General features: G+C 43.1%; 2 protein-coding genes across 4 annotated transcripts in view; both read right to left on the minus strand.

Moving 5' to 3' along the window:
- Positions 1 to 12,817, minus strand: part of TBC1D8B (TBC1 domain family member 8B) — a 60,927-nt gene extending 48,110 nt beyond the window's left edge. For both annotated transcript variants that reach the window (XM_026652931.2, XM_026652930.2), the window contains exons 1-2: positions 12,651 to 12,817; positions 1,187 to 1,297 (exon numbers count right to left, since the gene is read on the minus strand). In XM_026652931.2, the coding sequence (XP_026508716.1) occupies positions 1,187 to 1,297; positions 12,651 to 12,777 (238 nt within the window). In that variant the 5' untranslated portion in view covers positions 12,778 to 12,817. The remainder of the gene's footprint in view (positions 1 to 1,186; positions 1,298 to 12,650) is intronic.
- An 11,060-nt stretch (positions 12,818 to 23,877) lies between these two features.
- The window catches only part of RNF128 (ring finger protein 128), a 68,189-nt gene continuing 64,896 nt past the window's right edge, over positions 23,878 to 27,170 (minus strand). For both annotated transcript variants that reach the window (XM_024210147.2, XM_024210146.2), the window contains exon 7: positions 23,878 to 25,407. In XM_024210147.2, coding sequence (XP_024065915.1) covers positions 25,289 to 25,407 — 119 coding nt within the window. In that variant the 3' untranslated portion in view covers positions 23,878 to 25,288. The remainder of the gene's footprint in view (positions 25,408 to 27,170) is intronic.

Consider the following 27,170-nt stretch of genomic DNA (forward strand, 5'->3'; position numbering starts at 1 on the left):
AACATTAATTTTACTACAATCCACTAGCAGAAATCTGCTGCTGGCTAAACTCCTGCTACAAAACTCATCAGGAATAAGGGGACAGTTCCATATTATTTTCTCAATACTTTAGATTTATATCCTCTTCAGAAATATAAAGCTATTGGGCAAAATGTATTCTGGATGGGGATGCTATCAGCAGAAAGGGACTGTTGAGGCCTTTTTAGATGATTTATGCATTTTAGCTATCTTTAAGATAAATAAAAGAACTAAGTACTGAGGGGGAAAATAGCATTAATATAATTTCAATAATGCCAACAAAATTTTGCTCTTTCATGGTAATTAGTGAGTTTGTCAAAGGTTACATTGAAAAAAAATTGCCTTTGTGCCTATAACCTTTTATATATGACCATAGAATCATTGAAGATTAGGGTTGGAAGAGACCTCAGGAGGTCATCTAGTCCAACCTCCTGCTCAAAGAAGGACCAACAACTAAATCATCCCAGCCAGGGCTTTGTCAAGCTGGGCCTTAAAAACCTCCAAGGACGGAGATTTTACCACCTAGGTAACCCATTCCAGTGCTTCACCACCCTCCTAGTGAAAAAGTGTTTCCTAATATCCAACCTAGACCTCCCCCACTGCATGCTTTTTATTGTGACATCTCAGAGATAAGTAGTTCTCAGTGTTGAAGTGAAGTGCTGTTTGTACAAGCCTGTACTCATTATTTAATAAAAATAACTAAGAATATAAGCCATGATTTATTAAATGCAAAATATCTGGAACAAAATGAGACTCAGTATTTGCAATCATCTGTCTGCATAGCAGGTATATATCTCCATTCTCTGTGATCCACAAACATTCTTAAATTAATAAAAAGGAAAGAAAAAACAGGCCATAGAAGTAAAAATCGAACACTTCATGCTGGACTTTTAAATGCCCAATCCTGCATGGTGCAGATTTTCTCCAACTTCCATTCAACTACCCAGCATTTTGCAGTACTGGGCCCTAAATGAGCAACTGCTGGCAGGTTTTCCATTTTCTCAATGTAGGTGAGCAGTTTTACTGTTAAAACCTGATGGGGTTTGAGGGAGAAGAGAGAATTATCCCACCAGATGTTTACGTGCCATTCTTAGGTATATTGGCATTAGGGAAAAGATTTGCCACTTTTTAAAAACCATTTAGCCTCCTAATAAAGAATCACACTTACCACATGCAATGGACCAGTAGACTTGAGAATCCGGTGTTTGATGCAGGATCCGAAATGGAGCCACTTTTGATGTAGAGTCCAAGACTGCATCTAGTGTCCCCATGAGAAGGCCTGTTGTATTTAAGATACAGTTTTAGACAGTTTACTAAACAGAGTCAAATTAGGATTTTGCATCATACGTTCAGATTCTAATCCTGCATTCCTTACTCAGCATGGGATATTAGATGGCTAAGTAACACACACTTCCAAGCCAGAAGTTTTTCTTTTACTGGCTATTAATTTTTCAAAATGATTCTGCTGCACTTCCTATCAAGATAAAGCCTCCCAAAGTAAAATACAAAACAAGAGCAATTAAGAATCAGTAAGAAATTTATGTCAAGTAAACAAATCTTATCTTGCAAACTGTAATAATTTTGTAAAATGTAAGTGAGCAAACTCACATTTTCTGCTGTCATAAACCAGTATTTATACTCTCTACATTAAGAACTAAAATGCTAAACAGATAATGTTTATATTTGTTTGATGAGCTTTTGTTTATTGAATTATTCATAATACTGAGCTCGTTTTACACTTGGCCTTGACATAGCAGATGTTTTCATTGTTAATCTCTCTCGCCATTCTCCCAATATCATTGTTTTCAGCTATGATACATGGCACAAGGATATATTTGCAAAGTCACCATTTGCAAAGACTGATGCAAGCACTTATCTTAAAAGGGTGATTTTATGATAGTCTGCTAAAAAACAGCACTGCTCAAAATGCCAAAACATTCTCAATATCCACTACAAAGGCTGGCAACATTTCACTAGGTTTTAAGGTTCAAGAAACTAACGTTGGGTTGATCTCAGTCATGTTATCAGTCCCTGAGATGAGCAGATACAGGAAACACATTATGAAGATCATCATAAAGGGGAATTACGGATGCAGGCATAAACTGGCTGAGGGGCTGTGACGTTATTGACATGAACTGTGACCGTATAGATCATCGTTGCAACCAAGGCCTTATAGTTACACCAAATCTTATACAAAGGTTGTCGAGTGAGGTGTCTATGAAAAGATGATCTGCTGGCTATGATTATGGTATCTGCATGCATGTAACAATTTTGTAGTTGAAATTATGAATATTGGCTATTTACTTGTATCTCAATGTGTTTGATTCTAAGTAGCATTAGTGAAGCATTTGGTCAGTTTCTTGAGAAAGGAATTTGCAGATTAAGTGCCCAATCAAGAAACACTTAACTGACAATGAACCTTGGGAGACTCCAATCCACATGAGAAGTTTTCCTGGGAACATTCAAGGTAGCATGTGAGCAATCGCTGCTCTCCCTGTAAAGAACTGAGTCATGCATGGACATGTGACTTGCCCATGTGACTCCAGACTTCATCTTGCTGCTGTGTTTTTCCACAGTAAGAACAAAGGGGTGTCCTTCCACATGGCAGAGAATATAAAAGGCCCTGGAAACCCCTCCATCTTGTCTTCAATCCTGCTTCTTACCTCTGGAGGAACCTTGCTACAGACTGAAGCTCTGAACAAAGGACTGAATGACCCACCCAAGCTGTGGATGTACTCCGGAGACTTTATTTGAACCTGCAGTTTATTCCATCACTGCTAAAAGCCTGAACCAAGAACTTTGCGATTACTGTATGTAATTGATTCCATTTAACCAATTTTAGCTCTCATCTATATTTCTTTCTTTTTATGAATAAATCTTTAGATTTTAGATTCTAAAGGATTGGCAACAGCGTGATTTGTGGGTAAGATTTGACTTGTATACTGACCTAGGTCTGGGGCTTGGTCCTTTGGGATCAGGAGAACCCTTTTTTCTTTTACTGGGGTATTGGTTTTCATAACCATTCATCCCCATAAGGAGCGGTGCTGGTGGGGATACAAGGGAACTGGAGTATCCGAGGGAATTGCTTGTATGATTTCTGGTTAGTGGGGTAAAACCAAAGTCCTCTTTGTTTGGCTGGTTTGGTGTGCCTTAGTAATAAAGGACACCCAGCTTTGGGCTGTCACTGCCCTGCTCTAAGCAATTTGTCCTGAATGGATACTCTCAGTTGTGTCCCACCAGAGGCAGCATCGTTACAGGGGCAACCAAGTTTCAGCTGTTCAAAAATAACCTACAGTGACTCAAGTCAATGCCCAAAAGACACCCAGTCTGAAACCACCATCAAATCAAGAAGATTCTTTGGAAAGCATGGAGGTAAGAAGAGAAATGCAGCAGTTTCTCATGACGGTCTATGGTTAAAGGACTGGATAGCTCTAGGGCAAACCTCCAGTTCATAGGAAGCCAGCAGACATTTGTGGGGGAGGGGTTAGGTATGTCCTAGATTAGACAGGATGTCTTGTCGCCAAGCAAAAATAAAGGCCACGATAGATTCCCAAATCTATATTTAGGCACCTAAATAAGCAGTCTGTTCCAAAAGTGCTGAGCCACTGTGCCCAATAGGTGTTTATAGTTAAGAACATGCATAAGTGTCTACAGGATCAGGGTCCTATTTAGGTGCCTGGATGTAGACCTAAGAGTTTAAGCATTTGAAATATAAAGTATAAAAAAATAAGGCTTTCATTCTAACATCCCTTGTTCTCTTTCCCATTAGCTGGAGAGAGTCTTAAAAAAGAAAACACACCCTTGTTTGACAGTCTTTTAGATGGTTTAAAAGATGGCAATAACTGCCTTTTGCGTAAAAGAGAAGACAGATAGTTGAGTTGGGCTGGAGCTACTTCTGTTGCTAAAATCTGGTCCCACTTCATCTCAGGTAGTGTTTGGGATTCAGCTGGAGCTGGTACGGCTAGCAATGTAATCTGGATCCCTCTCTATGGACCGATCTGGTCAGGACATCCCTCAGGATTAGGACAAAGAAGGTCCAGGGTCCAAGGAGATAGTGGGAGTGGCAGCCATGATGGTGAAGCTTGCTCTGTTCTTTCCTATTTCCCCCCCAAAGTCTCCTTCTTTAAGGACTCAAAAATGAGTGGCAGATGGAATAATCCATCCCCTCATTATTTTGTTCAACAATCAGACTGAATATCTGACACACCAATTTCGGTTCATTACTTCCACATCATCTGTTTTGACTAACCATGATTTTAGCATAGTCCTTAAACCATATTAGAAGCCCTTTTGTTTAGACTAATTTAGTCCATCTCTTTCTCAGACCTTTTCCCATCAATGTTTGTTATAGGTTATTACGACATCTTATGAACTTTCACACACTTTTTAAAATTGAGCTCATAATTAGAGTAAATTTGTAGGCATAATTATCACAACAGCAATCACTGTTTTTTAGTGGATGGTAATCAAGTCTTGTATTTTGTATTACCACTTTCGAGACGGAGCCAAACCACTGAAAACCTAATACCGCAGCAATGTTTCAGGATGCTGCTTTTTTCCTTCCCATCTACCTCGAATTTCCTTCCCTCCAGCTAGGACAGTTCTGATGGTCAGTCTTATCTGTCAGCTGAAAGCTCTGATGCAGTAGTGTATACAAGCATCAAGAAAAAGGCTTTGAATCATAATGTAGAATCACCACTATGCATCCCATACAGCTCTTTCATATTATTTCATGCTTTTTAGTTTTAGACCTTTGTACATGCATTTTTATTCATGTTTAAAAAATTAAGATGAACCTAGGTGGGTAACACGACTAAAGTTTAACTGGTAAGTTTCCTCACTCCTGCTAGATAACACTGTCTAAAAGTGTTCAATGATTTGTACAAAGGCAATCTAAAGTTGTCTCTTCTAAACAATCAGTTAGGAGCTTTCAGTATTGGGAAGAGCGTTCAGCCAAGTCAACAAGCAGTTGTGCTACTAAACCATGAACGACCAACAAGCAGCCAAGACCAGAAAGGCAGGGAAATAAATCTCATTTGTTAAACATGCCTCAATATCCAGTTTCATCAGATAAATTCTTAACTTAATGGAACTTGATTATCTAAGTCCAGAAATCATACAATAAGAACAGATTCCAAACAGGATTCTAGTTTCAGGAGGTGCTCTGTTTAGTGCATAAAAACAGGTCTGACATTCAGGACTCCTGAATACGATTTCCAGCTCCAAGACCTACTTGCATGATTAAGTAACTTAACTCCATAAAACTCCATCTAAAAGAAAGCTGGAAAACATGTTTGAATTGCACTTTGAGATCTTTCAGTAAGAGGGGCAAAGTACTACTTTATTATGTTTCTGAATCTTCACCTTCCCTTTATCAAGATCAGCCCAACCTCCCAGTCACACAGTCAAGCACAGGATGGAGTGTGAACACCACTCTTCCATGAATAAAGTAAGAGGAGATTCTAAGAAGCAGTGGAATTCACCCACAGGTAGTAGGACTGCAACACAACTGGGGCCTGATCCAGCTCTACTGAAGTCAAGGGAGGACTTCCCATTGACATTAGTGGGCAATGAATCAGGTTCCCATTACATGGCTGCTATTGGGAATACTTACATACATAAAGTAAACCATACGTGTAAATCTTTCCAGTCTGGGCCTAAATACTGATCATGTTCATTGCACTGTGCATTTGGAATTGGCTTACTACATTTTTGGGTAAAATCTTCCCTGAAGATGTGATGTATTTTGGAGCAGGTCAGTCACTAGCTGGAGTGTTGGGTCCCTGATAGGATATGAGTTATGGTATAATCTATTATGCAGAAACACTGGGTGATCTGCTCTGAAGTTAATGGAGGTTTTGTCACTGTTTTGATTGACTTCAATGGGGTTAACTGTGTGTGTAAAGTTAAACTCATATAGAAGTTTCTGCTACAGGACTGGGGCCTAAAATGGGATCTCTCAAAGTTAGTAATTTTCAGAGGGATTACTTTACGAGACAGAGAGAGAGAGAGAGAGAGAGGAAAGCAGTTTGTACACAATTCTCTTGGGTACTGTGCATGATCAGAATCACAAACATATTCTAGTTTCAACCGAACAAGGAGGGCCCATTTACATTTAAAAGGCATGTGTACCGCAAACAAGCACAACATTAAAAACAATGTATTTTACCTGCAGAAAATGTAGTGGCAAAAAGAAATTCTTTTAAGAGTTGCCCTTGTGCTCATTAGTTAACTATAGCAATGCAATATTGATAATCATTTACTTAATACTGTTATTTTTGTACTCCCTGACTTTGGACCAGATCAACCCCTAAACCAAAGAGAAGGCAGGAAATCTCCACACAGTTCCTTTCAGGAAAAATCCCCCTATATTGTTTGCTCAGGTCATGGGACCCATTTAGAAATCTAACACAACAGAACCCCAAGACCAACTAGGACTTCTGGGCACAATCATAACACAAGTAAATAATAAGGAAGAGCAAGAGACACTTCACAAGCAAATGGAATAGCTTTTGCCAACTGCAAATTCAGCATCCAGAAGGATGCTCAAGTTTATTTCAGGGACTCGTTTCGCATCCGGCCAGCCGAGTATTCAGCTGAGGGTCAAAGGTGACTTAAAGCCAACTTTGTCAACCCCTCCCAGCTGAATTGCAATGTGTGCTTCTCAGCTGCAACCAATTTAGGAGCATCTGTGCTACAGAGTTCATCTCTTCCCTCTATTTATTTTCCACTTGAAACTGTAATCCACAGTTTCAGATGACAATTTTCCCAGCAGCATACACTCCTCTGTTAGTGACATCATGGTGTAACTTCAGATGAAGAAATAAAAGCAGGTGAACCTCAAAAAACAAAGATTCTGGTTCATGCAAATATCCCAGGCAAAGTATGAGAGGAGAGTAATACTTCAAAAACAGAATACATGACTAGAAAAGCAGAGTGGCTTAAAATATATTTTTTCACAAAAAAATTTCCATAAGAAATTCTCTGCCTGCCAGCACTAGCTGCTGAAGCACCAACAAAAGGAAACAAGCTTTCCCAATGGTCTAAAATAAACATTGTATGCAGTGTGGTTGTAGCTGTTTTGGTCCCAGGATATTAGAGAGACAAGGGGGGGTCAGGTAATATCTTTTGCTGGACCAACTTTTGTTGTTGAAAAAGACAAGCTTTTTCGAGCTACACAGTGCTGAAGAAGAGCTCTGTGTATCTCCAGCTTGTCTCAACAATTTTGCTCTCACTCCAGAACTCCAGATGCCATGTGAATGTATGAGAAATCAGGGGACTTTTAAAGCTGCTGTGAAGTAACAGATAGAGAGATTAATTCTGATTGATTTAAGAGTAGTTTTAAATAACTCAATTAAAAATAGCACTTTACAACTTTGTAAGACCCTGTTTTCTCCAACCTTCAAACAGCAACTGAATTTACTAAGTCCTTCTTTACGTCAGCCTTAGTTCAGTGCTCCTTATAGGAGTATTGGTATCATGTCAGCTTCTGTTGAAACAGGTAATGAAACAGTGAGTCGTATTTCTAAAAACTGCTTAGAAAATGTATCATAACCTGTATTATATTATTTATATACTGCAGTGCCCAATATACTTAAAGTTACATCATGACTTTTTAAGTACACTGAGCAATTCAAGTATATACTCAGGACTTAGGTTATAACCTATTATTTTCACATGTTCATAATTTTTGCAAAAAAAATGTATTGCCACTGAACTTTATCTCAGCTCAGAGGTGATTTTAAGCGGGGAGCTTAAGCAAATCCTTTCAGCTCCTCTGATTTATGTGAATGTAAAATAATATCCACTTACTGTTTTCTGGAGCTTTCTTGTTCACGTATTAACTAAAAATTGTACTGAAATGCTCCCCTTGGCTACATACACACATTTTAATTTAAGTCTGTATAATGCTATGGCCAATACAAGAAGCCAAAATCCAGGTGTATTTGGACTTATAAATACCTTAATTTACATAAATAAACCAACTGGTAAATCAGTCCGTCTCCCCTACTCCAAGTTAGGTATAAAAATCAGCTTTAAAAAACGCTGACCGAGTAGGCTTATATACAAGTATTTGTGGTAAGAAGCTGGGACTGGGAGTAGTAAGAAGTTCTGCCTAAAACAAATAGGCAGGAAGACTAGTATTTGCTCCAGGACCAATGAGTACGAGCAGCTTTACCAGCAGCTCCATTAGACAGAAGGTCTTGACTACAGCTTCAACCCTGAAGAGCATTTAAGCACCACAGATACTACAGGTCCTGCATCTCTCTCCTCCTGTTCCACTAACAAGCTCTGGAACACCAAGGACATTCTCTAGTCCTACAGAGTGCCACAGGAACAGAGTCTCCAGGACTCCTGCAGAGTTTAAGAACTCCTGAAGGATCAAGGAAAACAACTAGGTCCCAGGAGAATCCAGAGATGATTAGCTTCCCAGGACTAGAAAAGGTCTTGGTTGTGGCAGCACTTTCTGGCCCAGTGGAACTTAGGAGTTTTGCAGTCTTCCAGGCAGCTCTCTCTGCTGCTAAGATTTTATAAATGCTGAGGGCAGCTTGCAATGTTCTTAGTAGTTCAATTATTCTTAATGACCATCTCCAAAACAAACTATACCAACTTCTAAAATACTGCTGCAAGGGACAAGCTCTCAGTGATCACTAATGAATAAAACAGAGTGAAAGATTCTAGATCATGTCATTTTTGCAATAGCACCTTTTAGTAATCCCTCTGAGGACTTGCTCCAGCCTCACCAACCTCACACCCAGCCCCCCACTCTGCTCCTCCTGCTTTGGCCCCCTCTGTCCAACAACACCTCCCATAACTCTCAACAGCTGGAAGTCACTTCCAACAGTGTTGATGCTGCCCCCCACATAGCTAGGGCAGAATAAGTTGTCCCATGATTCAGAAAGTGAAAAACTCTATACCCTACTGGTCTTGTCCTGGTCAAGGTTTATGTGTTTTGCACTCCTGTTTTTAAACATGCTTGAAAACAGAATATACTTAGCACTACAAAGACTAAATACTACGTACACCTCATGCAACAGTGGTCCTGCCAGTCACACAAATATCTGCATTACAAAACAATATTTCCTTATAACTCCCAAGGCTAAGTGCTGCACAGATCACACAAGACCCTTATTAACATAGTAAGTTTCCATCCTATTTTCTACCACAGTTGGAAACCTGCTGCAAGCCAGCCATTTGAAAGGTTCAGTCTAGTAAAACAGACGCCGGTAAAATCCTTTCTACCTTACATTCTGTTACTATACATTTAATAATGCAGCAGCATCCATCCATCAAGTGTTGAAAAGCAGCCATCCCACTATAACAGGGGTCGGCAATGTTTGGCATGTGGCTCGCCAGGGTAAGCACCCTGGCAGGCCGGGCCAGTTTATTTACCTGCTGACGCGGCAGGTTCGGCCGATCGCGGCCCCCACTGGCCGCGGTTCGCTGTCCCAGGCCAATGGGGGCAGCGGGAAGCGGCGCGGGCGAGCGATGTGCTGGAAGACAGAAGCCGCTGAACTGTCGCCGCGGGCAGCTGAACACACAGACTGCCGCCCCTTGCAGAGTGCCGCCCCAAGCACCTGCTTGGAATGCTGGTGCCTGGAGCCGGCCCTGTGTCTAAGTACCTCAAGCTGAAAGGAAAGCAGCATCCACTTGAGACAGCCAGAAAAATATCAGCAAATAAATCATTCTACCTCTTCATTGAAAGACTGGTATTTTGTTACAGTGAGTTCTCTCGTGTGACTACTGTAGGGATACTACTCTTCTAAATAAGGTCCTGCCTGCATTACAAGTACCGCCATATCTTTGTAACCAGGTCAGGACATTCTCATCTGATCCCAGTTACAACAAACGCTGCTGTATATACCTTGCAGCTTTGCTGCCATCACAAGTGTGTTTTTGCATTCACATCTGCCACTCTGACTATCTGTAACAGTGTGTTTTGGAAAAATCTGAGCTGCGATCCCATAACAGCAGACAGACAGAGGATGCGGACGCAGACTGGCACCTGCAGCACATAAGGCAATGCATATCATGTCCTACCATGCATGGAACTATGAGGAAGGGGAAACTGCTAAACAAGTTCCAAAGCATGCTGCATAATTAGGGGGAGGAAGGGGTCTCATCTAAGAAAACGGTAAGGAAAAAGGGAAAGGAAAAGAGTGTGCACTGGACTGATTACATAAAGACAATCAAATACCCGCACAGGCCTTTGGCTTCTCACCTACCACAGTTACTAAGCAAGTATTAACCATGCTGCATATAGATACAAACCATGATGTAGAGCGAACCATGTCACCAACTGATTATAAACTTGTGTCCTGATTCTGTAATCAGACCCACAGGGGTCACATACACAAATCTGATTGTAGGACTGGGGTCCTGCTTAAAAGGTGTGGTCTAGGGGAGGCCACTAAGTGGTGCAAGACTGTACTCTGACCCAGGGAGATGTTCACTGTGTTTGATAAAGTATAGCTTTTAAGTGTATGGCACCCAGCAATATAAAGAGCTAAAAACTAGACAAACATAGCCAATTATGTTAATTAACACCTTGAAAGTATATATTTTATAGCTATGAAAGCATATATAACTGCAAACATGTATTTCATAGACCATCTCTTCTTAACCCTCATTATATAAAATTTTATTTCAAGCATATTCTGCAATTTTATCCTCTGGCCATTCAACAATGACATTTTTCTAAACAAGAGTTGCCATGATACTAATGGTGAAAGAGACAGGTATCAACTGTGTAATGCCACAAGGATTAGGGGGAGGACAGTAGGAATATATTTGTACACGTGTCCTTCCATACTGATGAATATCATCAAGGACATGGAACTAGTCACAGAGATGTCACCTTCAGAAAAGACAAGGGCTCAGAACATACACTCGGACAACTATAAATAAATATACATTATTTAGTGGAGAAAATTCATCTTTAAAAGAGTGAACTTTTAATTCTGGAGTCAGCTCTACATTTTGTTGCAATCACAATTTTTAAATAAATAGCAGCATACAGAAAGATAATCTTCAGACCAAGTGAGTGACAATGGGTAGGGCTTACTTTGGTCTCCAAAGATGCCAGATTTAAAACTAGGATGAGAGAGAAGCCAATGCACATACATGATTTACCTTCCCTGGAAAAGCACTTAACTGCCCAGCAAAAGCAGCAGCTGCTGCTCAAACCAGTCCTTCCCGGAAGAGTTGAGTTCATAATTAAACAACCTGACACTTTTACAGTGGTGTTTATGACTAGAATCACCCTTGATTCCTAAACCCAAACCTGTTTTTCTCTGTATTTCTTAGAAATTTGTTGCAGCCTTTTTGGAGGTTTATTGGGCTACTAATGATTCCTTTCATACGTCCTTTCTTCCCTGCAAATGACCTGTGTGCCCAGTCCTATCCACGTCTCCAACACAAGGATGACATATCCAGAGCCACCAACGTTCATTCTGGAGTCAGGATTCATTGTCTCACAGGCCGGATAGTGCATCTTTCCCCACCAGGATGGAGGATTCTGCACTGGGTTTCAATGAGATGATTAAACCCTCACGTGCACACTTCTAAAAATCTCTCTGTCATTCACAATGCCACAGCAGGAGACTGCCTTGGATAACCCAGAAAGGAGTGACTCGTTCAGAGAATCCAAGAACTAAACCCTCCTAGACATCCAGGGCATTTCTCCTGGGAAGGGAAAGCAAAGAGAAGCCACAATTTAGTAAGGAGGGAATTCTATTTGTACAGCACCTAGCGCAACAGGCACCTGCTCCATGACAGTAGCACCCAGCAGCCCCAGTTGGACAAACAGATGAGTAGAGCTCAGATTTTACAGCCTAAATTTTTTATAAAGTGAAGCTTGTTACGTTGAGAACAAAGACCTGTTATCCCCCTCAGCCAGTCCAGAAGTGTCATATGGGGGTGGGGGGAAGACAGGAGGGGTCATGTGCCCCCCAATGTCTGCCAGGGTTTATATGCCCTGCCCTGAACCCCGCTGCACCAGAATCTTTAAATCAGAGGTTTTCAAACTGGGCGGCACGGCCCCCTTGGGGGGTGGCAGAGGAACACTGGAGGTGGGGGGAAGCAGCGATGGCAGCTGGCTTGGACTTCGGCCCCGCACGGCAGGACTCAGGAGCAGCACCTCACCTCTTTTTGTAAGGGGGGGGGGGCACGCAACCAAAAATTGTAACGCAAAGGTGGGGGGGGCTCAGCTCCCAAAGTTTGAAAACTGCTGCTTTAAATTGTGCCCCGCCCCCACTGTCAACAGTTACCCGCCGTCGCTGCCAGCCCCCCTCGCCTCTGCAGATGCCTTGCCACTGCCAGCCCCGGCCTGCTACCCCCTGGGCCGGGGAAGGAGCAGCAGCTTCCCCAGCAATATCCCCAGGAGAAGGGACCCAGCGCTATGCCTGGGGCAGGCTGGTCAGCCCCCTTCCCCGGGGCGTGCCCGGCTCTGCCCCGCTGGGTCTCGGGCAGCCCCCCGAGCAGCCAGCCCGCCGCGGGGCGAACCAGACCCTCAGCCCACCCCGCCCCACCGCTTGCCACGAGCCCCCCGGGACAGGGCTGCCACCGGTCCCGGCAGCAGGGGCCTCCCGGCCCGGCACTGCGCCCCCCCGGGGGCGGGGCGGGCCGCTCACCTGCCAGCCCCCCGCCGTCCTCCCCGTAGCCTCGCCTCCGCTGCAGCACGAAGTAGCGGTTGGCGCGCTCCAGCACCCACAGCTTGAGGGCGCTCTTCAGCAGCACCTCCTCGGGCTTCAGCCACATCTCGGCGCCCGCCGCATGCCCCGCTCCGCTCCCACGTCCACAGCCGGCCTGCCAAGCTCCACCGAGCGGGGGGCGCCGCCCGCCGCCGCCGCCAGGCCCGCCGGGAGATGTAGTTCGCTGGCGGCCGGCGGCCGCGGTCCGGGCGCCGCCCTGCACTACCAGCCCCAGCGGCCGGCGCGCCGCCGTGAGGGAGGCGGGTGGGCGGCAGCTGAGCGCCGCTCTGGGGCGGGGCGGGGCGGGGGCTGGGTCGGCCCCCGCGTTTGCCTGGTGGTGGCCGAGTGACCGCGCAGCCCCGCCCACCGGGGGCCTCGGCTCCGCCCTCGCCGCGCGCGGTGTGTGGCAGGGCGGTGGGGCTCCCCACGGCTGTCTGCAAACGGGCTGGCACCCACCTCGGCCATTTGGTGCCAGGCCCTGGGAGAGGTGTGGGCTTCGGGCAACGCACCCCCCCACAGCCTGTCCCTGACACACCCCCAACACACACACCCTGTCCCTGCTAGCCCCCCAACACCCCCACAGCCTGTCCCTGACGCACCCCCAACACACACACAGCCTGTCCCTGACACCCCCAACACACACACATTCACAGAGCCTGTCTCTGCCAGCACCCCAACTAGGGTCACCAGATGGCAAGTGTGAAAAATCAGGACAGGGTGGGGGGGGGTAATAGGCGTCTATATAAGAAAAAGCCCCAAATATCCGGACTGTCCCTATAAAACCGGGACATGTGGTCACCCTGACCCCAACACACACACACACAGCCTGTCCCTGCCAGCACCCCAACACACACACACACAGCTGTCCCTGACACCTCCAACACACACACAGCCTGTCTCTGCCAGCCCCACACACCCTGTCCTGTGACAGGGAAGTGGGCCTCCCCACAGCTGTCTGCAAACGGGCTGGCACCGACTTCGGCCATTTGGTACCTGGGCCTGGGAGAGGTGTGGGCTTCGGGCAGTGCACACACCTACAGCCTGTCCCTGACACACCCACACAGCCTGTCCCTGCCAGCACCCCAACACACACAGAGCCTGTCCCTGACACCCCCAACGCGCGCACACACACACACACACACATGAACATAAGAATGGCTCTACTGGGTCAGACCAAGGGTCCATCTCGCCCAGTATCCTGTCTTCCAACAGTGGCCAATGCCAGGTGCCCCAGAGGGAATGAACAGAACAGGTAATCATCAAGTAATCCATCCCCTGTCTTCCATTCCCAGCTTCTGGCAAACAGAGGTTAGGGGACACCATTCCTGCCCATCCTGGCTAATAGCCATTGATGGACCTATCCTCCATTAATTTATCTAGTTATTTTTTGAACTCTGTTATGGTCTTGGCCTTCACAACATCCTCTGGCAAGGAGTTCCACAGGTTGACTGTGCATTGTGTGAAGAAATACTTCCTTTTATTTGTTTTAAACCTGCTGCCTATTAATTTCATTTGGCGACCCCAAGTTCTTGTATTATGAGAAGTAGTAAACAACACTTCCTTATCTACTTTCTCTACATCAGTCACGATTTTATAGACCTCAATCATATCTCCCCTTAGCTGTCTCTTTTCCAAGCTGAAAAGTCCCAGTCTTATTAATCTCTCCTCATACGGAAGCCATTCCATACCCCTAATCATTGTTGTTGCCCTTTTCTGGACCTTTTCCAATTCCAATAGCTCTTTTTTGAGATGGGGCAATCACATCTGCACACAGTATTCAAGTTGTGGGCGTACCATGGAGATGTGGGTGTAACACACACACAGCCTGTCCCTACCACCCCAAACACACACACAGCCTGTCCCTGCCAGCCCCACACACCCTGTCCTGCCAGCCCCCCCAAACACACACACACACAGTCCTGCCAGCCCCACCAACATACACACAGCCTGTCCTTGCCAGCCCCACATCCTTCCAGCCCCCCAACACACAGACACAGCCTGTCCCTGCCCCCCCACACAAGCAGTCCTGCCAGCTCCCCAACCCACACACGCTGCTCCTGTCAGCACACACATACACACAGCTCCTGCCAAAACGTGCACACTGCCTGCCCCTTTCAGCCACAGACAAGGATTGTGCATGCAATCTATGTCCTGGCATGAACCATGCATTCCCTCTGCAATGTTATTTACAGGATGCAATGTCCCAGACACTGTGCAGACACATAGGAAGAGCAAATCCATGTCCCCAAAGAACTGTGACAATCAAACAAAAGACAGAAAACGATAGAGGTGAAGGAAGGGCAGTTGAGGGTGAACAATAATACCTAATAAATTTGTTAGTCTCTAAGGTGCCACAAGTACTCCTGTTCTTTTTGCAGCTACAGACTAACACGGCTGCTACTCTGAAACCAATAATACCTGGCTCATAGATAGCACTTTTCATTCATAGAACAGGGAGGGGGACATAGAACTTGCCAGCAAGTTAAAGTATGGATTGGATGAATGGTCTATAAGGTGGATAGAAAGCTGGCTAGATTGTTGGGCTCAATGGGTAGCGATCAACAGCTCGATGTCTATTGGGCAGCCGGTATCAAGCAGAGTGCCCCACGGGTCGGTCCTGGGGCTGGTTTTGTTCAACATTTTCATTAATGATCTGGATGATGGGATGGATTGCACCCTCAGCAAGTTTGCCGATGACACTAAGCTGAGGGGAGAGGTAGATACGCTGGAGGATAGCAATAGGGTCCCGAGTGACCTAGACAAATTGAAGGATTGGGCCAAAAGAAATCTGATGAGGTTCAACAAGGACAAGTGCAGAGTCCTGCACTTAGGACGGAAGAATCCCATGCACTGCTACAGGCTGGGGACCGACTGGCTAAGTGGCAGTTCTGCAGAAAAGGACCTGGGGATTACAGAAGCTGGATATGTTGCCAAGAAGGGTAACAGCATATTGGGCTGCATTAGTAGGAGCATTGCCAGCAGATCGAGGGAAGTGATTATTCCCCTCTATTGAGCACTGGTGAGGCCACATCTGGAGTATTGCATCCAGTTTTGGGCCCCCCACTACAGAAAGGGTGTGGACAAATTGGAGGGAGTCCAGTGGAGGACAACGAAAATGATTAGGGGGCTAAGGCACATGACTTAGGAGGAGAGGCTGAGGGAACTGGGGTTATTTAGTCTGCAGAAGAGAAGAGTGAGAGGGGATTTGATAGCAGCCTTCAACTACCTGAAAGGGGGTTCCAAAAAGGATGGAACTAGGCAGTTCTCAGTGGTGGCAGATGACAGAACAAGAAGCAATGGTCTCAAGTTGCAGTGGGGTTGGATATTGGGGAAAACTATTTCACTAGGAGAGTGGTGAAGCACTGGAATGGGTTACCTAGGGAAGTGGTGGAATCTCCATCCTTAGAGGTTTTTAAGGCCTGGATTGACAAAGCCCTGGCTGGGATGATTTAGTTGGGGTTGGTCTGGCTTTGAGCAGGGGGCTGGACTAGATGACCTCCTGAGGTCTCTTCCAACCCTAATCTTCTATGATTTTATAGCAATTTACAAAGGAGGTCAGTATCAGTATCCCCATTGTATAGATGGGGAAACTGCGGCACAGAGAAGGGAAGTGACTCTCCCACGGTCACCCAGCAGGCTATTAGCAGAACCACGAACAGAATCCATGTCTCCTGAGTCCCAGTTCAGTGCTCTAGACACTAGGCCACGCTGCTCCTTGCACGTTTAACATCAACCATGTGAAAGCCTTGCATTCTTACCCACACCAGGTGCATTAAAACTGCAGCACAGTGTATTTAAAAAAAGACACTAATAGGGGTCACTATTTGGGGGACATGGGAGTGAAAAATCTCTCCCCTCCCTTCTTTTATGAAGGAGGCTGGCTGCATCATAACAGATTGCACACCAATATCAGCAACAATAGATTTTTAGGGGTAGGGGGTGGTTTGGACCTCTCTTTAAACGTAGTTTACACTTAATTTAAAAAGTGGGCCAACTCATGCAGAAAGGTTTCTTTGGAGAAGGGTTGAAAATTCAAATTTAATAGCCAAAGGGACCCAGAAATAACCCTTTATAATTCACATAATCTGTCATTCAAATTTTATTACTTTTTTTCCTGAATATATACAGAAAGCTGGGAGTGTCAGCAATGAAGACTACATATGTGAATGGTAACACTTGTAATGTGCTTACATGATCATATCACTTCCTGATTTATACATACCACTGTCAAGATGACCTTATAGATAGTAGAAATTGCTGTACCTGCAGGTCAGTATATCAGATCTACCTAAGACAATAGATCAGATAGGAAGAAGGGGGAGGAGGGACAGTAGTTAGAAAAATAAAAATAAAAAAAAGGAAAAGAAACACCAAACAAAAGGGGTGTATGTATGTGTTTATATAATAGTTATAACAGTTCTTTACGCTTATTTAACACCTTCCTCCTGAGGATCTCAAATAGTGAAATCTGGGCCTTATCAAAGTCAATGGCAAAACTTCTCTTGACTTTAACAGGGCCATGGTTTCACTCAAAGTGTTTTATAAACTTTAAATAGGGCTGGTCACATTTTTTTTAAATTGATACTTTTTTCCGTTTAAATTTTGAATTCCAATTAAAAGGTCAGTCCATATATGAACATTTCAATTAAAAAATGGAATTTTTGTGAAAATGTCATCCTGTTTTTTGAGTATCCATAGAGCTGGTAAAAATTAATTTAGAAATTTTGGTTAATTAAATTTCAAATGTCAGCCAAAGACGGGACAAAACAGTCACAAAAATGGTGACATATTTTCGACCAGCTGTAAGATTATTTAATTAAGCCTCACAACATCTCTGTGAGTAGGTAGATACTACTTTCCCCATCTTACAGACAGGTAAACCGAGGCACAGAATGAATAAGTGATTTTCCACACACAAAACACTGTATCACAGGTGGGACTGGACTCTTGACTTCTTGCTCTAATCACGAGATCACACTGTCTTGGGTGTTTTAGATTTGTTTGTTTTGTTTTAAATGGAATTGGCGCTCCAGTCACTGAAATTTGTTGGTGGAACAGTAATGCATCATCAGTTGTGTGTTCTATGCATGAGCAGTGTCTCTTTGTTTAGGATTAATATATGATAGGTACAAAAGAAGGAGCTTCCCACATGCTTGTGACAATAAATAATTTATCTGACAAATTTTGTCTCTGTGAATTGTCTGTGAACAACTCAGTTTCCCTCACATATTGTTTATTCAGAATTATTCACCAAAGAAATCTTGGGCTGTGGTTTGTTAGTGAGCAGTTCTGATTGGTGGTATAGGTCACATGGTACTGCATGTGATTTCATTCTCTGATCTGATGAGTGTAACTCTTCAAATCCAATTTTCAGTGTGAATATTCATTATTACATATTCAGAAATCAGTTTTGGCACATATACTCCAGTTTGCGACTTATTAAATGTCATCCTTTCCGAGAACACTCCTGCCAGTAAACTCAGGCCCTAGAGCATATGTGAGCACAAACACAGTCAAAGCAAACTTCAGCCAAACATTCACAGAAAATGTTTGGCAGTGTTTGCCCAGCTCTAGCTGCTTGTCCAAGCACAGGTGACTGAAGCTCAGGGGATCAGTGTAGATGCAGAATTTGGGAAGAAATCAGGTTTAACTCTTATCAAGGGCTTGAACTGGGGTAAGCTGTGCTGGTGTAAAGTATTTTTAAACTAGTGCATCATGTCTACAATAGGGGACTGCACTAGGGCATCTATAGGCAGTGTGGCTACATCACTGTAAGAAACTCCAGGGCAAACATGCTTTAAGAGAAATCCATTCCCAGAGCTTCAATTGGGTTTAACTCTAAAACAGCCTCAATTTACCCCGGTGTGCCTAGGAATGGGGTGCTAATTGACCTGTAGGATGTAGCTTCACTTTGGAGGCCTGTCACCACTAGAGAAAAAAAGGTGTGTTTGTCATGGGTTAGCCAATACAGGGTTACTAACATAACGTAAAATGCTAATGAAGATATTGCAGTTGTAGTTTTATGCACACATTAGCAGTAGGATGTAAATGTACACCGATATAAAGTAAGTTATCCTACCCCAGTTTCCAGTGTGGACACAGCCTAGGAGCGATTCAGTCCTGGGGGAGGTTAGGCCAGGCCATATTATGTTTGCTTTTCCCTGGGGTTTTCTACCAGGGAGGGACAGGTGAAAGTTGTAGGTCGCTTTTCATAAGAACCCTGTGGTGAGAGAGGACACCTGGATGTGCTGAATCCATCCATCCTCCAACTGCTATAGCCAGGCCCATGCCCTAGCCAGTGCCACCAAGTGTGGGCCTGCCCTGACCAGCTGCATGGCTTCACATGAAGGTAACTTTAGGCATGAGGCACTGAAAAGCAGTCACCTGTCTGAAGCATTTGTGGATCTCATGGAGCATGATTAGGCCCTCGAGGACATTATGGACCATTTCCTGGAGTGTGTTGAGTCAGGAGCTGACTTGGTGCACCTGGTTTTTAAAATTCCCAACAGTATACATTAATTTGGACCTGATTGAATGACAGTCAGTTGGCAGAGGCAGCTAATTAACTGAGTAGAGATACAGCTGAGGGGCTAATTGGATGAAAGTAAACATCACCCCACCCCCAGGAGCTGGGACTATATAAGCAGCCAGGCTGCACTAGAGGATAGTATCTGAAGAAGTGAAGTTTTTTAATAATTAGAGGTTGTTTGTTCTACAACTAAAAGCACACAACTCATATTTTAATATCAGTAGTATTACCTTTCTAATTTGATGGATGTGCCCCCTCTCCCCCACCGAAGAAGCCCCTGAGCTGGGGCTGGGAAGGAGGGGGGTCTCTCCCTCTCCCCACCACAGCAGCCACACAGCTGAGGCTGGGAAGGAGGGTCGTCTCTTCCTGGGAGCTGCAGTCCTGGAGCTGGGGAAAGTTGCCTCTTTCTCTGGCCACTGAAGCCCTGCATATCCCCAATTCCCCCCTCCCACCTACCCCCTTTTCCCCCCATGGCCACCACCTCACATGAGTGTCTTGTCCAGGCACCTAATTAGTGGAGCCACGCCTGAATGGCTCCACTAATTAGCTGGGTGGCCCTTCAATGTCTCATGTGCAGCCACCCAGGCGCTCACCTTAGACCTTGCAGACCACTGGTGGTCCATGGACCACAGTTTGAGAACCTCTGCCTTAGATGATAAATAAATCCTTTCAGACTTTTAGGAACAATACAGTGCTCAAAATCTCCCTACTGAAAAGTCTTGGGTTATGAAAGGTAATAGCCCACACATGACAGTTCACATCATTGCCCTATTTTGCCACATCATCTTATTGAGTAGAAATCTTTCCAGCAGGATTTCTTGAAAAGAACTCAAACATGTCTCTGACTGAAACCTCTTGAGCAGAATTTCTTCAGGGAGGGGAACCACAGGAGCATGAGTGGACCTAATCTGCTCTGGTTTCTCTTGGTGAGCAGAATAAAAATTGAGATATCCAGATTTCCCAGTGGTAACCTCAATGCTTATATGGTAGTCATTAAAGTCTATGCCATTACCATTTGCAAGTACCACAGTATTCCCCGTACTCTGTATTTGCAAAGATTTTAATGGAGCATGCACTATGTACAATGAACTGCAAAATAAGCCAGAAGCCCACAGCTTTTTAGGATTATATGTCAGTTATTGTTCTCTGGCAGCAGAGGACCAAGCCTCAGAAACATTGTTAACCATTTTTATTAATAAACAAAGGACCAACCCTAGCCCCAGGCAAGTTCCTATTTCTAGCTTGCCTAGAGGGCCACTCCTATCACTGCTTGTAAATTACATACCTCCATAATGCCAAAGAATATTTATGTAAATACAAAGTGGGCAGTTCAAAACTTATAAGGGTGTGTAAATCACAGTTGCACAACAGGTAAGGTCAGTTAAGGACCAACTAGAAAGGAAATAATGCAAAGCCTTATGATTAATACAAATACATGGACTGTGATGCTGGTAGTGTTAGAATCACAGGAATGGAGGGCTGGAAAGGCCCCCCCTCAACAGATCCTCTAGTCATCCCCCCTGCACGGTGTGAGGACCACGTATACTTAGACCATCCCTGACAGGTGTTTGTCTAACCTGTTCATAAAACTCTCCAGTGATGGAAATTCCACTGCCTCCCTTGGAAGCCTGTTAGTATTCTTAGAAAGGGGGGGGGGGGAGGAGGGAGACTAATAGCTTAACTAAATCACCATTGCTACAATTTATGAAAACTATTTCTTGTCCAACTTTCAGTGGACATGGAGAACATGATCACCATCCTCTCTATAACTGACCTTAACATGAAGACTGTTATTGGTTCCCCCTCCCACTCCCTTTCCCTCGGACTTCTTTGCTCAAGACTAAACAAGTTCAGGTTTTGTTTTTTTTATTAACCTTTCCTCCGAGGTTAGGCTTTCTAAACCTTTTCTCATTTTCGTTGAGCTCCTCTGGACTCCAGGCAAAGCGCAAGAAAACAGAAAGACCATTGTTTCTCAAAATACACAAGCTAGTGATTTGCGGCTTGTTGGGCATATGGAAGTATTTAAAGATGTAAATATTGTGCATGCATTTAACAAGAAATGTGCAGAGCTAGAGTTTTTACAAATGGACTTTTAGCCCACGCAAAATGTGTCAATGCGATATTAAAACTAGCCTGTTAAGCAAAGGGGGGAAATATTGAGGGGGGGGGGGGGGAGAAAATAAGCTTACACAAGTTTAACTCTGCCCTCTTGTGTGCATATGTATTACAGTAGTCTGGCCACATACTGTTTCTCAATGGAACAAATTTTCCAGCCACCATGTATACATGCATATGATCTTTAATCTTTCTACTGGTCCATTCTCCTCCCGCCCTGCCAATCTCATGCCTTACATATGCTAGGCACTTTACAAAACATAGGGCACACCATCCCTACCCCAGAGCGTTTACAATCTCAGTAAAATCAATTCAACATTATTTTCATGTACTGTTTGAGTAACGGGGAAATGCAGAGCAGAATATGTACCCCACCGATGTACCCCTATGATCCAGACTCTGCCTTTTATATTACTAGCAGAAATATTAAAGAAAAACGTAACTACTGCACTTCAGAGAACTGCAGAATGTTAAATAGGCTTTAGCACTCTATGTTCATATGGGGAAACCTAGGTACAAGAGACAGGAGCAGAAATAGGATTTGTAAAATACATTACTATCAAATAGACTTCCTGTAGTTTGATTAGTCAGTTTGGACCAGATCTTGCTTCTGTTGAATTGTAGCCAGTGGAAGTTCAGCTACTAACATAACAGGGAGGAGGACCGAGCCCTTGGATAGCAGAGCTGTCATTATCCTTTGCTGTATTTGTTTCAGCTTGCACAACTCCCTCTCATGACCAATATCCACGTAATACTGATTCACGTCAGGCTGCCCGCTCTCTATGCTTGTCACATTCCAATCCTTCATTACCAGTGGAGACGCACAGTTAGGGGAGACAGAGTGGATCAGTGTGCAGAATCTGATTCCACTCAACTTCATTCACAAGTTGAGCAAACAAGATGAATGGTGCTTTCTAGAGCAGTGGTTCTCAAACTGTGGTCTGTGAGCTCCATTCAGGAGGTCCACAGATAGTTCCCTCTAAGGTGCGTGCCTGGGCAGCCGCACACGAGATAATGAAGGGCCACCCATGTAATTAGTGGAGCTGCACAGGCGTGGCTCCACTAATTAGGTGCCTGGACCCTGGAGAAGATGCATATGTAAGGTGAGGTGGTGGCCTTGGGGGGGAATAGGGGATAGATGGGAGGGGGGCATGGGAGGAAATTGGGATATGCCTGGCTGCAGCAGCGAGAGAAAGAGGTGACTTTCTCCAGCTCCAGGGCTGCGGCTGCCGGGGAGAGAGACCCTCCCCCCTTCCCAGCCCCAACTTGGGGGCTGCCGCGGTAGAGGGCACATCCATCGCATTAGAAAGGTAAGATTACTGATCTTAAACTATGAGTTGTGCGCTTTTATTTGTAGAACAATTTTTTTCATATATAGCATTTTTATCCAAAGCACTTTACAATAGTTTGTAGCGAACGGTACAAACATTTGGAAAGATTAAGTGGTCTGCTGAGATCCTCAGCAATTTTCAAGTGGTCCGCGGAAAAAAAAAGTTTGAGAACCACTGTTCTAGAGCTTGCAGATTATCTAGTAATTCTTGCAAAAGTTACGTAATGGACACGTACACTGACTGGATGTGTGTTTATCATCTTAATACTTTCAATTATTTAAAAAGGTACAATAGTTCTTAAAATTATACGTACCATTGAACAGCCACATGGAATTTTGTAATACTTCTGCCACTGTATTTCAAGGTGTGCAATATCAATTTAAAACATATTGATGAAGGGTGCAAATCGCCAAGTTAACATACCAGTTCTTAAAAATAGCTGCTACATTTGCATATCATCTACAACTGGAGTTAGAGCTTTACCGACCCCTTTTTAGGTTATCCCATCAACCTTTGTTTTTGCTCTTGAAATACCAGCTTTGATTGCCTCTTTCTCCCATGCCACCCCTTCTGTAGGCAAGCTTGTCAAAAATCCTTAAAGCTACTTCATTCTCCATCAACTCCTTTCTTAAAATTCCGCTGCTGTGGTGCATACAGAAAACAGACATCTGCTAGGCTGTTGTGAGAATTGTTACAGATAGCCTATGAATTAGATATTCAGGTCACCTATGCAATATATCATACCTCCACCCCCTTTCTCCACCCCAAAAACTTCCAGCTTGTTCCACGCACCTGTTGTGGTTTGTCTCTTCAATTGGAAGCTGTTTGGGGCAGAGACTATCCTTTCCTGTACTTGTAGAATGGTTTATAATGGGTTTAGGCCCTCAGCACTACTTCAGTACAAACAGTAAACGTGTCAAAATAGTATTACCTATTATGTTATGGGTGTTGCATACTACCTATTATGTGTATTACTATCTAACTGATATTTAGTAAATTTTTTTGGTCTTTGAAACACCATTCTTCTCAGATATGGACATGAGGGGGAAAAAAAACCAAACAGTTTTGGGATTGTGGATGGAAAAAGGAATGAGAAACATTGAAATATCTGGTTAAGGTCCACCCAGAAGAAGAATTTAGTAATAAAAGTGGTTATGTACAAACATACACAAGTATCAGACAGGCCATTTGAATATAGTTTTATTTACATTTTCATATTCAAAGAAATTCAGTACAAATCATGAAATATTTACAACATTCTTAATCATACTACACAGAAGTAAGAAAATGCATTGTTTTCTCCCAAGAGATTCAACAGTAGTACATTATTGCTGTTCTTTAGACTAAATTCTGTTAGCATTAGTATTAGGAACAAAACCACAGAATAAAGAATAAAGACACAAAATAAAAATAAAGTGCATTATAGATGTACTTAGTTAACTTTGGTGGATGAGGCTCTAGACTTTGTACTAAGGCACCCTTGTGTTCCACTCTCCCCAAATATTAGAAAACTATCAGCAATAATTTATAGCTTCATTTACAGGACATCAGTTGAGTCATTGCAATTCTATCCAGTTTGCTAAACTATGCACTTCCCCCCCCCCAAATATTCAGTAGCATTCTTTACAACCTGTTGCCTTACCATGTTCTATTCGGTGTTCGTAGACCTTCACCCTCAGTTGACAGTCTTCAGCATTTCAGACTCCCACAAAGTGTGGACTAGCAAACATTGCTGGTGTTGCAGCTATTTATACAACCGCTGAGCCATAGGATAGCCTTCAGACTCCATTTAAAAGTCCATTAATTCACAAGTTAGAAGTTTGAGAAAGTGAATAGGGTATTTAAAACAAACAAACAGCACTTCTGGAATTGTTCCCTTTACAATATTGTGCAAGTCAGACTTGACCTGTTATTTAAAACCCTTCAAATAGGTTTACGAATATATGTTGCATTATATGATGGATTAGAACCTTTACCTCATCTGAAATAGGTTTAATATTCCACAAAAATATTTGGGGGGCAGGGGAAGGTTGATAAGTATTTAGTTTGTAATTCTGTCCTATTAATTTGGTGCAGTGACAGTTAACATGATCATTGCTTTACATAAAACAATTAAGTCCAGATAGATTTCTATTACAACTAGATCAAAATTGATCTTTACATTAAATCTATGAGCTCCAAATCAAACAATTCCCAACAGAGACAGCTACTACAGGAGAATCCGCTTAGTACAATATTTTAAAAAAGCAGCGTGTTTTCACAGGCTGAATGGAAATGTCGCTGCACAAGACTGGCTGGGTTAGGAAGGTTTGGTTCAATGTTAAAATCAGATGGTTTTCTTCATACGTTCCTTTGAGAGTTTTATCTGAAGAATACTTGCACTAAATTCCATACGGAAGATAAAAAGGTTTAAATTAGAAGAAGGTTAAGTTTTCAAGCCATGTAATTGTGATCTATTAAAAAAAATTTCATTTCATCCCAATATTTCCAATGCAACATTGCTGCTACAGAGTAGTTCATTTGTTATACTGTTTGACGTACATAACGACCACAATTGGCAGTTTGCTACAAAGGGTTCAGATTCCACATTGCTTGACAGATTTTTAGGATTTGATTTCTTGAACGCGTGTTTCATCTGCTTCAAAGCTTGGGTTGTCAAGGTGAGGAAGGACCTCCACTGCTGGAGACTGGGACTCATTGTTTACGAGATGCAGATTGTCATCTTTTAGGATGAAACAAAAGAAAAAAGCAATTAATAAATAGCTTTTGGTTCACTTAATTATCCTAAACTATATAGTAACTTTTCCTCTCTGGAGCATCACGCTCTCTATACACACACCTACTTGCCATACTCTAACATGTTGCAACTGAAATGTTGCTCTGTACCCCTACATGAAGTCCAGACCCTTCTGGGCTGCAGTTTGTTGCCCTCTCCCCACTACCTCACCATTGGCACCTTTGGGAATAAAGGGTAATGCCAACTACTTTTGTGTTAACATCTCATTGAGTACACCCAATATGGGGGAGAGTGCCAGGTTATAGTTGTGTGGTAGATCTGGATAAGAGAAGCTTAACAAAAAGTAGCAGGTATTGTAGCCACACGCTAGCTACAATACACTAAAACTTAAAACAAAAGAAAGGGAATATAAATGCATAAAAGAGCTGGGGGGAAATGCAAATAAATATTAAGTGGCAAGAAGAAAGTAAGAGTTGAGCTATTTCAATCATTTATGTAAATACATTGAAGTGGCAAACGTTTGGCTGTGCAGGATGTAAAAATGTAGCCTTCAAGAATTTGGAATAAAAGAAAAGATCCACTTATCTAGTTTGAGCAGCGCACACTAGCTCTTGTCTGAACAATTCTACCTGCATTTTCCAGGGCAAGATACCCAACAGGTGGCAGCAAATACCATGCTTTCCCATTGTTTCTGTTTCTAATTATTCATTTGAACCATTTCCTATTACACCTGCAAAAAAGCTTTCTGCTTGTTGCCTTTTTCAACATTATTCTGGAGTCCATTGAAAAAAAATTAGTTTTTCAGGTGGGAAGAGCCCAGATAAAGCAACAGTAAAATATTGAGCCATTTGGGAAGTTGAATTTAATAGGAAGATTAAACTTACAAATCACAAAGGATACAAGTACAGAGCAATTTCGCTACATTTTCTATATCTTTTCTAGTTTAAAGACAGCTTATTTCTGTAAGGAGAAAGTATGTTATTAATTTATAGAAGAGACTATAAATATCCTTTGAAAGATTTATAAAGGCACATTTTTTGTTTTCTATTCAAGTTGGGAAATCTAAAATTCAGTACGATATTTACCATTTCTATTCATCAGACAGCACTGCATCATTTAGAGTACAGGCAAGTCACATCTTACGCGGGGGTTCCATTCCGCGGTTAGCGCGCAAAGCGAAAACCGCGTATAGTGAAACACTCATTGAGTTCAATGGCGGGCAGAATCGCCCGCACTGCAGATGCAGTTTTTATATTGTTGTTTTTCTCCCCCCCCCCATTTTTGCCGACCGCGCAAAGCTGAATTTGCGCATGTTAAATGCGCCTAAGATGCGACTTGCCTGTATTACACTAACTCTTCATAAGTCTTCCCTAACTAGTGCAAAATTTCAAGAATGCAGATTCATCTAGTGATACTGAAGAAACTATATATTTGACATGGAAATGTTACAAGGGCAGTGAGACGTGGGCCAATCTAAGAAATTCCTTTGGATCCTTGGAATCCATAGTTTACTAGTTAAACTTACATTCTCTTTTCTTTGACCTTGTTCCTCAATAGGATCAAAAAAGACTAGTTTCTCCTAGCTCTCTTAATGTAGCACAAATGTTAGAAAGCAGGAAACCTGATTGACACCAATGGTAAATTAAGATTTTCTTCTTCCTAAGAGTCCTGAGCTTAACCAAACACCATTAAACTTTGTGACCATGAACAGATTTTCATATAAGTTATATATATATATATATATATAT

The sequence above is a fragment of the Terrapene carolina genome, unplaced genomic scaffold (assembly GCF_002925995.2).
Source record: "Terrapene carolina triunguis isolate 2854851 unplaced genomic scaffold, T_m_triunguis-2.0 Scaffold131, whole genome shotgun sequence".
NCBI lineage: Eukaryota > Metazoa > Chordata > Testudines > Emydidae > Terrapene > Terrapene triunguis.